This window comes from Pseudorca crassidens, chromosome 20 (genome assembly GCF_039906515.1).
Source record: "Pseudorca crassidens isolate mPseCra1 chromosome 20, mPseCra1.hap1, whole genome shotgun sequence".
NCBI classification, from domain to species: Eukaryota; Metazoa; Chordata; class Mammalia; order Artiodactyla; family Delphinidae; genus Pseudorca; species Pseudorca crassidens.
The window spans coordinates 62111037-62124209 of NC_090315.1; the positions used below are offsets into that span (position 1 = coordinate 62111037).

The window sequence follows — 13173 nt, forward strand, 5'->3', positions numbered from 1 at the left end:
TGTGTCTGAAGCCTTTAACTTCATCTTCATCCTTGAAGGAGACCTTCTCCGGGTTTGGGCTTCTAGACAGACGGGGTTTCCTTTTCCTTTGTGCTCCACTCCCACCTCACCTACTCTTCACGCAGGGCCTGCATCCTTGCGGCTGCCCCTTGACCCGCTCCACGCTGGTGGGCGGAGAGGAGGTGGGTGCCGCCTGGGAGGCGGTGCTGTGCCGCGGGGGGCGGGGAGCGGGTGTCCCTGGGGGAACCTCCGTGACCTTTGGCCCGGGGCAGGTGATTTGCGCCAGAGCTGCCCCGAGGTAACAGCGTTTCTCTCCATCTGTGGGCAGGTGGATGTAGGCACCAGCTACTGAGGCCAAGGGATGGGGTTTCTCTGCCCGCCCTCGCCGGCCCCTTGCTGCACACGTCCCGAGTGGCCAAGGCTGTCCCTACTCCTGCGGGCTCCGAGCAGACTTCGCGGTGCTGCTGTCCAGAGCCCCACTGCCCGATGCCCCGCTGTCTGCGTCACTGGCAGCAGCCACAGAGCGTGGAGCCTTTGTGCGCCAGGAGGCCACGATGGGTGGCCCCTCTCCCCACCACCCCAGGCAGCATCCTGTGCACCTGCTGGTTCCGTATTGAAGGGCCCCACGTACGGCCCTCGAGCAAGGAGCAGGCAGCTCTGCTCAGGAGAAGCCTGGGCGTGGTGTGCAGAGCTGCCTGGGGCTGGGCCCGCCACGTGGCCGTTCACAGGAGGGAGCATTGTCTAACGGTGCTCCTCTTGGGGTGCGGCTGCAGGCCAGCTGCTGGACCCAGATGGCTCTGGGGTGGGAGGGTGGCTCCAGCCGGCGTGTGTGGTCATAGCACCCAGGGGTCTGTGAGGTGCCCACCCACCTCCCCCAGCTGTCCAGCCAGGGCTGCAGTGAATGGGCCGCGAGGTAGGACCAGTTCTTTCCAGCTCAGGGGCTCCGGGGCGGGGTCTCGGGAGGCCTGGCCCTGGGTGAGGCTCACCCTCTCCCCCAGTGGGCAGAGGGGCGTCTCCATGCCCAGGACCAGGCCCCGACCTGCTGCGGAGGCGCCACCCGCGCCCGTGGCTCCTGCCCTCAGGCCTGGCCTGTCTCTGCAGTGGTGTCCTGGCCCCGTACGCGGTGCCCTCGGAACTCCTGCTGGTGGAGGAGATCCCGCGGAACCAGATGGGGAAGGTCAACAAGCAAGACCTTGTCCGGCAGCTCTACCCGCGCGACTGGGCTGCCCCCGAGACTGGGCGCCAGTGAGCCGGCTTCCCGCCTGGCCACGCCTGACCGGAAGGAAACCGCCTCGTGCCCTCTGTCCCGGCCTCGTGGCCACGGCACACCGCACAGCTCCATGTGCTCTGCAGTCCCCGCCTCCCAGGTCCCCGCGGGTCTGGAGGTGTCACCGGGGAAGCAGGTCTCCCTGGAGACTCAATAAAGGCTCCACAGAGAAGCAGACACCTGTCCTGCGCTCCTTCCCAGGGCCTGCGTGGTCCCCGCCCACGGCACAGGGAGGGCCCGGTCTGCACGCGTGTGCACGGTGCACAGGGCGGGGGTCTCTCTGGTGGACACGGACGATGGTCCTGGGCGTCCAGGGGAGGGCGTTTCCCACCACACGAGCACCTTGCTGGGGTGTCCGGCACCTGTAGCCCTGGCAGAGGCTCTCTAGGCCTTCAGGGCCAGGGACGCAGCTCATGTGACCAGAGGATCCTCGGCCCCCAGAGGGGGCCTCCTGGACCAGGGGTCGGCACACTCTGGGACGGGCCAGGGGGCCAGTATTGGGCTCTGGGGCCAGTGTTCTTGTCGAGGCCGCAGCCGGGGCCCCACAGACCCCCCTCCCCTCCCCTGTACTGCTCCCTCCACGACACCCCCTAACCCCGTTGGTCTTTGGATGTCTCCCTCTCCTTCCGAGACCCCCCCACACCTGCCCCTGCTGCCCGGCCCCCAGGCTCCCTGCCCTCCCCAGCCAAGGGCAGAGGAGCCCTTGGAGGCCCAGGTGTCGTGGGGAGGATGGGCGGAAGCCAGGACAGAGCCGAGGACCTGGTGGGCAGCACGTGGGGGCCAGGGCTGCTCCCCCACCCTGTGCGCACGGCCTGTGACTCCGCGAGGCCGGCCCTGGGCACGGCGTTTGCTCGGAGGAACGTCCACCCCAGCGCCCTCCTGCCCGAGCCCTGGACACGCGCTGGTCACCCGCCTGTGCAGCAGGCCAGACTTCCGGGCTTGGCGCTGGCCCGCAGCCCAGTACTCTCAGGGCAGCACCGGACACTGTGGCTCCTGCTGTCCTCGTGTCCTGGGACCTGGGGACCACAAGCTCCTGGGAAGAATCAGTTCCCACGTCCCCAGATCTTTACCTCATCCCACTGGTTTGACTCTGTCTGTCTTGATACTGAAAATGTGATTCCTGAAAACGTTCACGCCATCATCTGCCTTCTGCTATCGTCTGTACAAAATACTTTCCGAAGAATAATGGTCATCTTTGACCGAGAACAAGACCGGCCTGGGACGCTGACAGGCTCTTAGACCACGTCCCTCAGGATGCAGAACGTGGCCTGGCCCCTGCCCAACCTGCCTCCTCGGCGCCCTCGGGCCAGGTCCATCCTCTGCCGCTCCTCACGTGGGTCCAGCCCAGCCTGGCGGGGGCCCTGGCCTGGCCCTGGAGACAGACAGAGACCCACTTGCTAAGCCAGCATGGCTGAAGGTCCCGAGGCTTTGGGAAAGTTCCCGGGGCTGGAAATGCCTCAGCCTGGCGGCTCCGTGTTGCCCTGCGCTCGACTCCCAAACCAAAGCCAGCGGCGGGCACCCTGGGCTCTGTCAAACCCGTAGTGCTTGGATCTCGCTTGGCTGGCCTCCTGGGCACAGCGGGAATGGACATGTTGAGAGGCAGTGGGAAGATAAGGGCGCCTGGCAGGGGCTGCTCCTCGGACGCCGCTCCCTCGGGGGCAGGGGGAAGGCCCGCGGTGGAGGGTCTGCACCTGCCACGTCCCTCCCTCCGGACATAAACCTGCCGGGTGTTCAAGGCTCTGCTGCCGTCTGCCTGCATTTATTCCCCAGAGCTCAGCATCCGCGTGAGATGTGCAGAGGGCCCGCTGAGGAGACCCCGGGGGTCGGGCGGGCTTGAAACGGCCGCAGAAATGTCAGGGCTGACACCGCGACACCTCAGGGCCCACGCGCCCCCTGCGCCACCCCCCGCCCCGCCCCCCTGTTCTGTGACGTGAGGCTGCTGCCCCCTCAGGGCTCCGCCCGAGGACGGAGGCCTGAGCTCCCCGTGGGAGCCAAGGTGGGCAGCTGCCCGCTGGACCCTGTGCTGTGAGGGGGCGGAGCCCAGGGAGGGCGTGGCGAGGAGGAAGGGGGAGCCCAGGCCCCACGAGCGACGACAGCCCATCTCGGGGAGGCCCGGACCAGTGTCCCCGGACAGAGAGCCCACCCCAGGGCTGGTCGGGAGCGTGGACGCCACAACAGCAGGGCTGTCCCAAGGGAGCCGGGCCTGCCTCTGCCGGTGCCTGAGGTCCCCCAGACGCCCTCGGATGCTGGGACCACCCGTGAGGCCCCCAGAGTTGTCCACGTCCTGGCCCCCTACGCAGGCCCAGTGTCACCCCCGTGGAGAGGGGCAGGAGTGCAGTAACGCGCAGCCCTTGGCACGCGGCCATTGCTGCGCGCCTAGTTACTAGGCGACGGTTACCGCGAGACCGCTGACGCGGGCTGTTCAGAGCGGTGGTTAGCGGTCCCGCTAGGCCGGCGGTCGGCGGGGCGGCGGGCCTCCGGTGCGGAGCGAGGTAAGAGGCGGGTGGCGGCCTTCTCTCCGGGGCTCTCCAGAGCCTCCGGCCTCGGGCTGGCGGCTGGCGGGTGAGCTGAGGGCCTGGGCACAGGCTGGGGGTATGCCCTGCAGGGCTCCGCAGCCCTCGCCAAGGCCGCCCACTGGCGGGGCGGAGGCCTTGAGGCGGCCGTGAGCCTCTCCGGGGGGGGGGGGGTTGGCTCTGCCTCCTTCATTGCGAGCAGGCTGGCTGACTCTTCACACGTTCTCTTGCCCGCGTGGTCTCCAGCAGGATTGCTAAGGGGGCTGCTGGGGTAGAGAGCTGGTCATTCTTTCACTGCTTACTTCTTCATTCTTACTTCTTTTCATCTAGGAAAAGAATCAGCGCAGTAGACAAGGCGAGGTGTGCGTTCAGGAGAGCACAAGTCAGGAGTTACTTTCAGTTGCCTGGTGATCTCATTCCTATAATTAGGTTCTTTTAAGTGTAGAGGGGACAGAAGTGGGCAAACAGGAAAGGGGGAAAGGGCTGCTTTCCGTGTGCCAAACATCTGAAAAACTCTGAATCCCGACACGCTTCTCACGGGGGCGTTTGGATGTGAGACTGGGCCCATCTTACTTAGGGCTCGGAAGGAGGTGGAGGTGGGCCCTGGGACCCTCAGGGCCGGCAGCCTCCTCGGGCCGGGCTGTCTTTGGTGACCAATTTGGGCTCTTCAGTGGTTACTGGTTTATTCAAACTCGTTACTTCCATTTGATGACCTGGGATCTTCTGTAAAACCGTGCACTTCATCCAGGTTCCAGGTTTATTTGCACAGTCCCTTATCAATCTTGCCTGTGCATCTGGCTAAAGTACCCTTTTGTTTAGCTTCTCCTTTCCTGGTGGCTGGCTGGACCCGCCCTCACGGGCCTCCACCTAGCTGTTCTCCTAACGCCCACCTGGGCACCCCCGTCCTCACCCGGCTCCAAACTCTGGGTCCTTTCTTCTTTGACTTAATTTCTTAAACCGGGAGTGACTGGAGCACGTTGTCTGCTCCCTGTTTCCCCACTGGCCAAGGGGTTCCTGAGCTTTGGAACTTGAGGCCCTCCTGTGCCCCTACACAGCGGCTTTTCTTTCCTCAGGAGGCAGCTCTTCCTTTGATATTCCAGTTCTAGGTGCCCAGGCCCCGCTTATACCTTATTATTATCTATTCTGATGGATTGTGACTTGCGTTTTCCTGTTAAATCACACGTTCTCTGAGATCAGTACCGCTATCCGGCTTCTGGGGTTGGTATTTATTTATTTATTTATAATTAATTATTTTATTTATTTATCTCTGGCTGCGTTGGGTCTTCGTTGCTGCGCGCGGGCTTTCTCTAGTCGCAGCGAGCGGGGGCTACTCTTCGTTGCGGTGCGCAGGCTTCTCATTGCGGTGGCTTCTCTTGTTGTGGCGCACTTGCTGTAGGCGTGCGGGCTTCAGTAGTTGTGGTGCGTGGGCTCAGTAGTTGTGGCTTGTGGGCTCTAGAGTGCAGGCTCAGTAGTTGTGGCGCATGGGCTTTAGTTGCTCCATGGTATGTGGGATCTTCCCAGACCAGGGCTCAAACCCGTGTCCCCTGCATTGACAGGCGGATTCCCAACCACTGCACCACCAGGGAAGTCCCTGGGGTTGGTATTTAAATGGTCCATCCCTGGGTTCCTTCATCCCCCTCCCACCCACCCCCATGTGGCTTTGCTCTCTCTTGTGAGCAGCACAGCTGGATCTGGTGTTTTAAACTCCTGTCTCTCTTTTTAAAAAAAAAATTTATTTATTTATTATTTCTGGCTGCGTTGGGTCTTTGTTGCTGCACGCGGGCTTTCTCTAGTTGCGGCGAGTGGGGGCTACTCTTCGTTGCAGTGTGCGGGCTTCTCATTGTGGTGGCTTCTCTTGTTGTGGAGCACAGGCTCTAGGTGCGTGGGCTTCAGTAGTTGTAGCACACAACCTCAGTGGTTGTGGCTTGCGGGCTCTAGAGCGCGGGCGCAGTAGTTGTGGCACACGGGCTTAGTTGCTCCGCGGCATGTGGGATCTTCCTGGACCAGGGCTCGAACCCGTGTCCCCTGCATTGGCAGGCGGATTCTTAACCACTGCGACAGAAGTCCCTCTGTCTCTCCTTCAGTGAGCAAATGTAGTCCATTTATTATGATTATTGATGTCTTTAGACTTATTTCTACAATCCCCATTTGCATTTTCTGCCACCACCTTAGGGATATGGCATTTGTTGTTTTGCCTTCTCTTTCATTGTATTGATAAATTTCTTGGGACTTTCCTAGCGGTCCAGTGGTTAAGACTTCGCCATCCAATGCAGGGGGTGCGGGTTCGAGCCCTGGTTGGGGAGCTAAGATCCCACATGCCTCATGGCCAAAAAGCCAAAATGTAAAACAGAAGCAATATTGTAACAAATTCCGCAAAGACTTAAGAAAATTCTGCACTCTTTTCTTTTTGCTTATTTGGAAATTATAAACTAAATTTCTGTTCTTTGAGCGCCTTAAAACGTTTAGATACTCGCTACAAAGTCTAAGTTGTTCGCAGTAATGCAGCACGGGGCTCCCCTACGGCTGGGATGAGGCTCCCAATACCTGCTCCTCTGCCATCTTCTTTTTTTTTTTTTTTTTTAATCTTTATTTATTTATTTTTTGGTCATGCCGTGCAGCATGTCGGATCTTCGTTCCCCGACCAGGTATCGACCCGGCGCCCCCTGCAGTGAGAGCTTGGAGTCTTAACCAGTGGACCGCCAGGGAAGTTCCTCCTCCGCGGTCTTGATATTTCTGTAGCATTTCAGTTTTGTTTTGTTTTGGACACAAAAATTAATAGGCTTTGTCTTCACGGTCAATCATTAAATTTACTGACATTTGATCAACTTCTTGGCTCACCGGGTTTCATTTTAATGAATAATTCTCTGCAGTAGCTGTTTCAGTAACCGCCGCGGAAGGTTTAGGTGAGTCTCTACTTCTTCTCACTCTCGAATGACAGGCTGTCTGGGCATAAGACGCGGCGCTGCTCCTCCGCGCCGGAGAGGTTTTCTTTGTCCTCAAGGCCAGTAAGTGTCTGCCTCACTCCCACGCCCCCAGGACAGAGCCCCTAGGGCCTGGGGCAGGGGCAGGGCCAGAGCACTTCTGGAAAGGTCGCGGGACCGGGGAGAGGACTGGCCAGAGGGGGAGCCAGAGCGCACTCGAGTCTGGAAGGTCGGGGTTCCAGCTCAGCAGCCTGGATGGAGAGCGTGGGGGGAGGAGCGGGGGCTCGGGGGCACCTGCAAGGTGCGCCCAAGCTCCCAGCATTCAGGAGAGATCCGGGCATTAGGACCAAGGAGAGTGGCTGAAACGTGCGGTTCTCCCCAGAGAAGCGAGGAGGCCGCAGGCTGGGCGAGGCCGGCGCTTCAGCCCCCGGCCTGTGCAGGCCTCTCCCTGGCCGTCCTGCCCAGGCCCTCTGTCTGGAGGAGAAAGGCCGGCAGGAAGGGCCCAGGCTCCTGAGCCCCCCAGCCCGCATCTTCCTCCTCAGCCCGCCCCTGGAGAGGGACGCACGGCGGGCCCAGGAGAGCCTGCGCGTGGGCGGTGCCTGCTGAGTGCGCCTCCCCCGCGCACAGGGGTGGAGGGGACCGGAGAGGCAGCAGCGTGTCTGTTACAGCGCCCGATCTAATCTGAACGGCCATTAACGTGATTTATGCGGCTGCTCGGGGTTCTTTGCTCCCAAATTTGTCACCAGCTCCCTTGATGTTGATTGAGAGACAGTGGTGCTGGTGCCCAGTGGGGCGGGCTGGGGAATGCGCGGGGGCTGCGCTGCCTGGGCGGGCTTGGGGACACGTTCCTTCTGGAGCCCCCCTGGGACCCCACATGTCCCCCTCCCTTGCCAGCACCCCTCCACCGCTCCCAGCTCTCACCCACTCTGACTGGGGAGGTGCCAAGGAGCAGCTGTGTTGGTGGAATCTCTGGGCCGCATGGGAAGAGCCATGAGGCAGATGAGGGGGGCGGTTGTCCTGCAGCCCCCAGGAGCCAGCAGTGCTGGGAGACAGCCCCCCGCCTCCCCTCCCCTCCCCCCAGACCAGGAAAGACCAGCCCCTGGGCGGCCTCATTTGCCCGGAGCCCATCACCCCAGCTTCTTCCAGACAAGGACCCTCCGCAGCCCGGGCCATGCACCAGGGTGCAGATGTGACTGGGCGCGTGAGGGCTGTGACGTGATGTGTGTGCAGGACACAGGCTCACTGAGGCCTCTCCTACGGCCCCAGGAGCCCCAAATCCAAACCGAGAGCTGCCAGGTCCCAGGCAGCTCCGCGGGTCTCCCCGACGACATTCCTGCATGCCCTGCTCCACCAGTTACTGCCGGGGCCCACGGGCACAGGCTGCCCCCCAGGCCAGCTGGGAGTGAAGACGCTGGTGAGTGGGTGATGATGGAGGCCCAGGCTGGTGTGCACGCGCTGTGGGGCTCTCGCACCCGCCGCAGGACCTGTGCCTGCCCTCCCTGATCCCAGCTCAGGCACAGCCGGCACAGCCTCCTCTACTGGTCCTCAGCGCCCTGAGACCCTGGGATGAGCAGGACGGGGGCCTACATCCCTGCCCTGGAGTCTTGGGGTGCATGCGTGCCTGGGTGCCCTGGCCCCGGCCCACGTTGGTGAAGGTTTTTACTGCAGTGGGTTTTTCCATGAAAGCCACCCTCTGGGGGTGACAGTTATGCTTACAAATTGCCTTCAAGCTTGACCACCCGAGCCCAGAGACCTTTGTTTTCTGCCCTGCCTGAACCCCCGTCAGTGTGGCCAGGCCTGCGCCCCTGAACCTCGCGGGTCCTTGCCGTGGCCCGGGGCCTGGACGGCCCTCAGGAACTCGGGATTCCGGCGGGGCAGCCTGGCTCGGCCAACGAAGGTGCCACCTGGCCGAGGCCATGCCCCCAGACCTCAGGGCCAGCACGTGGGAGGACCAGACCACTGCCTCCGCCCGGCCTTCCCTGGAGCCACACTGCCCTCTGCTGGTGCCTCCGGGCATGGCGGGAGCCGCTAGGACCCCTGGTCTCCTGCTGCTCCGGTGCCTGGCGGGACCCTCCATCCCCCGAGTCAGGGCTGCTGGGCAGGAAGGGACCCCGGCCCCAGCATGTGGGGGCTTGGAGCTCAGGTACAGCCCTGGGGCAGGCTGGGACAGAGTCTGCCGCCCCAGGGCCTCCAGCCCGGCTTCCGGTTCTCATGGCCGCCGGGCCGGTGGGGGCCGCCGGTACACCCAGCTTCTCTTCTGTCTCTGTCCATCTGTCTGTCTGTCCGTCCGTATTTTTGAGCACCCAAGACTTTAGAAGCGTAGTTTGAGAATGACTGTTCCGTGGTGGTGGTGGGGGGCGCCCATCACCGGGCTGCTGAACAGGCAAGGCCCCCAAACCTGCCGGCAGCCCAGACCTCTGCTGTCCTGGGAGGCCCCGCCCGGCTGTGCCCTGGCCACCAGAGGACCCAGGCAGTGACACTCTGCACTCCCCACGCTCCAGCCCACCCCACCATCCCCTCTGACCCTGGGACCCATTTAAGGGACAGGAAACCCTCTGCAGGGCCCCACTGCTCCATCCAAGCCATGGGGGCCAGGCGGGGATTCAGGGCCCCTCCAGATCCGCCCCACGTTTGCCTGCCTCCACTGAGGAACCCCGCTCGTGCCGCTTCATCACATTAGGGTCTGTCGGTGCCTGACTCCCCTGGGAGGGCAGACTTATGAGGGCTGATGCCCCAGGGCCTGGAAGGGGCCTGGCACAGGGGAACTGCTGAAGGAGGGAGGGATGGGAGTGGGGAGGAGGGGAGGAAGAGGTTGTGGGGGAGTGTCTGCCTCCACCCAGCCTCTCTCCTGACCTCCAGACCGGGCTTGAACTTGGAAAGGGCGTGGGCCCTGAAGCCAGTTGCCCAGGCTCCTGGCCAGGCCTCACCTGTATTGGCCGTGTCACCTTGGCCTCTGGGTCCTTGCCTGGTAAAATGAGGCCCCAGAGGGACAGTCCACGTGTGGGGTGAGATCAGTGCCTGGGCCTCCCGGAGCACACTGCTACCCTTGACTGTGGTTACCTGCGGCTACCCACTGGGCACCTCCACCCGGATGAGCACAGGCACCCAGTTCATATCTACGAGGACCCTGTGCTCCGCCCAGGCCAATGCCTCGTGTCTGGGTCACGTCCTTCCTGTTCGGTCCTCCTGAACCCCCAGGCATTCTGCTCCCTCCCTTCTGTGTCTCATCCTGGACAAGGGAGCCTGAACCCCGGGCGCGCAGCCCGAGAAGTTGCGTTCACCTGGCCGTCCCCTGGCCACACGGCGCTAGCTGACCCTCGCCTGCACAATGGGTGTGTGCATGGGAGCCCCGGGTGGGCTGTGCTGGGGCGCGGGGTCATGCGATTATCCCAGTGAGCCCAGCGAGCAAACGCCTGCTGAATACCAGCTGAGTGGCCCAGGTGCTCACCCGGCCACACCGCCAGAACAGTTATTGCAGACTTAGCGGCTGAAACACCACAGCTTTATCTCACTGTTTCTTTTTTTTTTTTTGGCTGCGTTGGGTCTTTATTGCGGTGCGCGGACTTCTCCTTGCAGTGGCTTCTCGTTGCAGAGCACGGGCTCTAGGCACGCGGGCTTCAGTAGTTGTGGCACGTGGGCTCTAGAGCGCAGGCTCAGTAGCTGTGGCGCACGGGCTTAGTTGCTCCGCGGCACGTGGGATCTTCCCAGACCACGGCTCGAACCCGTGTCCCCTGCATTGGCAGGCGGATTCTTAACCGCTGCGCCACCAGGGAAGCCCCTCACTGTTTCTTTAGGTCCGTCGTCTGAGTGGGCTCTATCGAGTCGTCTGTTCCCGGTCACGTGGGGTGAAGGCTCTGTGTCTGCCGGGCTGGCTCTTACCTGGAGCTCAGGGGACAACTTTCTTCAAACTCCTCCAGGTCCTTGGCAGACTCAGCCTCCTCAGGGTTGTAGGACTGAGGGCCCCATTTCCGCTGACTGTGGGTCTCCCGCTCCTGCACCCACGTGTCTGTCCGCCTGGCACCTGAAATCTCTCTGGTTTCCTCTCTTGCTGCATTTCTCTGGCTCCAGCTGACCGTTTAAGGGGCAGCACGTTCTCTGCTCTTAAGGGCTTCTGTGAATAGGTGAGGCTGGTCCAGGCAATCCAGGACCCCCTCCCCACCTCAGGGTTCCTCTGTCAAGGAACGTGACGTCTTCACAGGTTCAGGGAGGCCATCCCTGCCATGCCTGCTAGGCCACAGTGTCCTCATCTGCACGTGGACTGAGGCCCCTGCTTCATAGGACTATGGGGACTAAACACTGGGCCTTATTGGGGGTGTATTTGTGTGCAATTTTATCTAAGCCTGCACACTTTTACACATAATTCTTTTTTTAATATTTATTTATTTTTGGCTGTGTCAGGTCTTAGTTGTGGCACGCGGGCTTCTCTTTCGTTGTGGTGCGCAGGCTTAGTTAACCCGCAGCATGTGGGATCTTAGTTCCCCGACCAGGGATCGAACCCACGTCCCCTGCATTGGAAGGCAGATTCTTAACGACTGGCCCGCCAGGGAAGTCCCCATAATGATTCTTATTACACTACAATTACGGTATTGTTCTAATGTAACTGCACTTTATTTCTAAAGTTATAACAGCTTCACTTCTCTGCTGAAAGTCTCGGTGCCCCCCTTTTATCAAGAGAAAGTTGAAAATCCCTAGATGGGTGGATGAACCTCCAGGGCTGGAACGCCCCCTCCCACACCCCACACCCCCTCACCCAACGCTCCCTCACCATCCTACCCCAGTCCGGTGGAGCCAGTGCCCTCCTCCCAGCTCACAGGTGCCCAACCGTGTCCCACCAGAGACAGAGGAGGCCACCCAGGGAGGGGAGGTCATGGCCCCACTGGGCTGGGCGGCGGGACCCGCACCTCAGGCCCCTCCACTCGCACAGGACCCGAGGGAGGGTCCGCTGGTGGTGAAGGGTTGAACCCTGGGGTTGGCGGCCGGGTAAGCGGAGGGGGCGCCTGGAGGGTCCGTCGCCTTGAGTCCACCAGGAATAAGGGCTCTTCTGGAGGAGACGGTCCACGGGCAAGGAAGGCCAACTGGCCCTTGCAGCCTGGGGTGGACCAGCGCCGGACGGGACCTCGGGGCTCAGACACAAGAGGTCAGCGGAGACAACTTCCTGCACAGGGCCCAGAGCCAGACTGGACCCCAGGCTTCCGCGTCCCCAGCCCCAGCTGCCCGGGCACGAGACTGGGGGGCGAGGCCGTGGGGGGGGGGTCCTAACCAGCCTGGGGACCACGCCCCTCCCCCAGGGACTCCTCCTGCTCTCCGGGCTCTCCCATGACCAGACCCAGCTTACACTCCCCCTTGGAGCACCCCCGCACCCGGGAGGTTATTGAGGGGGACACAGATGGCCGAGAGGAGGGATGGCCTAGCTGAGCCCCTGCCCCCGTCTACTTCACCCTCTACCCGTTCAGGGGGCAGAAACCCAAAAACATTCAGAGGGCTCCTCCACCCGGGTTTGGGGTCTGACCTCAGAGGCAGGACGTGGCCTCCAGGAGCTGCTCAGCCCCAGGGCCTCCGAGCCTGCAGCTGGAAGGGTCTCCCGCCCTCCACCCCCACCTTGGAGCGGTGAGTGCCAGGGACACAGTCTCTGCCGGAGCCCCTGCCCTCACCCCTATCCCCGGCAGCCTGGCCTCCTTCCAAGCAGGCCTAGGGCACAGATGGTGCCGCACCTGCTCAGCTGCCCCGCAATCTGGAGAGGAGAGCAGAGGCCCCCGTGCCTGCTCCTGCTGCAGAGAAGACCGGCTCTCGGAGAGGACACTCCCCACTTCCCTGCCCAGAAGACGGCTCGAGGTCCGCAGGGCCGCCCCCGCCCTCCCCGCCCTCCCCTGGTTCTGAGCCGCAGGCTGCCCAGGAGCGCAGGGGCTTGGAGGGGAGAGATAGCCTCCCCCTTCCACCAGGTAGTTACCAACCAAGTAACTGCCAACCGAGGAGGAAGGAAGGGGCGGGTAGAGCTGGGCACCGGGCCAGGTCTGTGCCTGTCCTTCCTGTGTGCTAGCCCTGGGGGTCAGCAGTGGACAACCTGCCCTGGGGGGCTCCACCCCTGAGCGGGAGACAGTAAAGGGACACAGCAAATGTGATCCAAGCCCTCAAGGCAGCGAGCGGCTGGCCTTGGGGAGAGCCGGACAGGCAGTCCTGGCGAGGGCATGGCCGGCCAGTGCAAAGGCACTGAGGCAGGAGAGTGCCTGGTGCTCAGAATGAATGAGGGAATCCACCCTAGTCCCCAGCCCCCACCCGCCGCTGCCTTTCTGACAGCCTCCTTCCTGGAGCCCCGCATCCAGCCTGGGACGGTGCCCGACCCCTGCTCCGCCCCCGACACATGCTGTCAGTCACATGTGCTGTCACTCAGCCGCCCCCCCGCCCCCCGCCCCGCCCCGCCCATGTGCTGTCACTCAGCCCCCACGCCCCGCCCTACACACTTGCTGTAACTCAG

At 62.5% G+C, this 13173-nt stretch overlaps 1 protein-coding gene across 7 annotated transcripts in view; it reads left to right on the forward strand.

Moving 5' to 3' along the window:
* ACSF3 (acyl-CoA synthetase family member 3) overlaps positions 1–6605 on the forward strand; it is a 62412-nt gene extending 55807 nt beyond the window's left edge. For 4 of the 7 annotated variants that reach the window (XM_067720668.1, XM_067720670.1, XM_067720669.1 and 1 more), the window contains one exon: positions 1102–1442. In XM_067720668.1, the coding sequence (XP_067576769.1) occupies positions 1102–1249 (148 nt within the window). In that variant the 3' untranslated portion in view covers positions 1250–1442. Of the gene's footprint in view, positions 1–125; positions 183–328; positions 1443–6398 lie in introns of those variants that run through there. The other 3 variants (XM_067720673.1, XM_067720672.1, XM_067720674.1) reach the window with 3 other exon arrangements.
* Positions 6606–13173: the final 6568 nt, after the last annotated feature.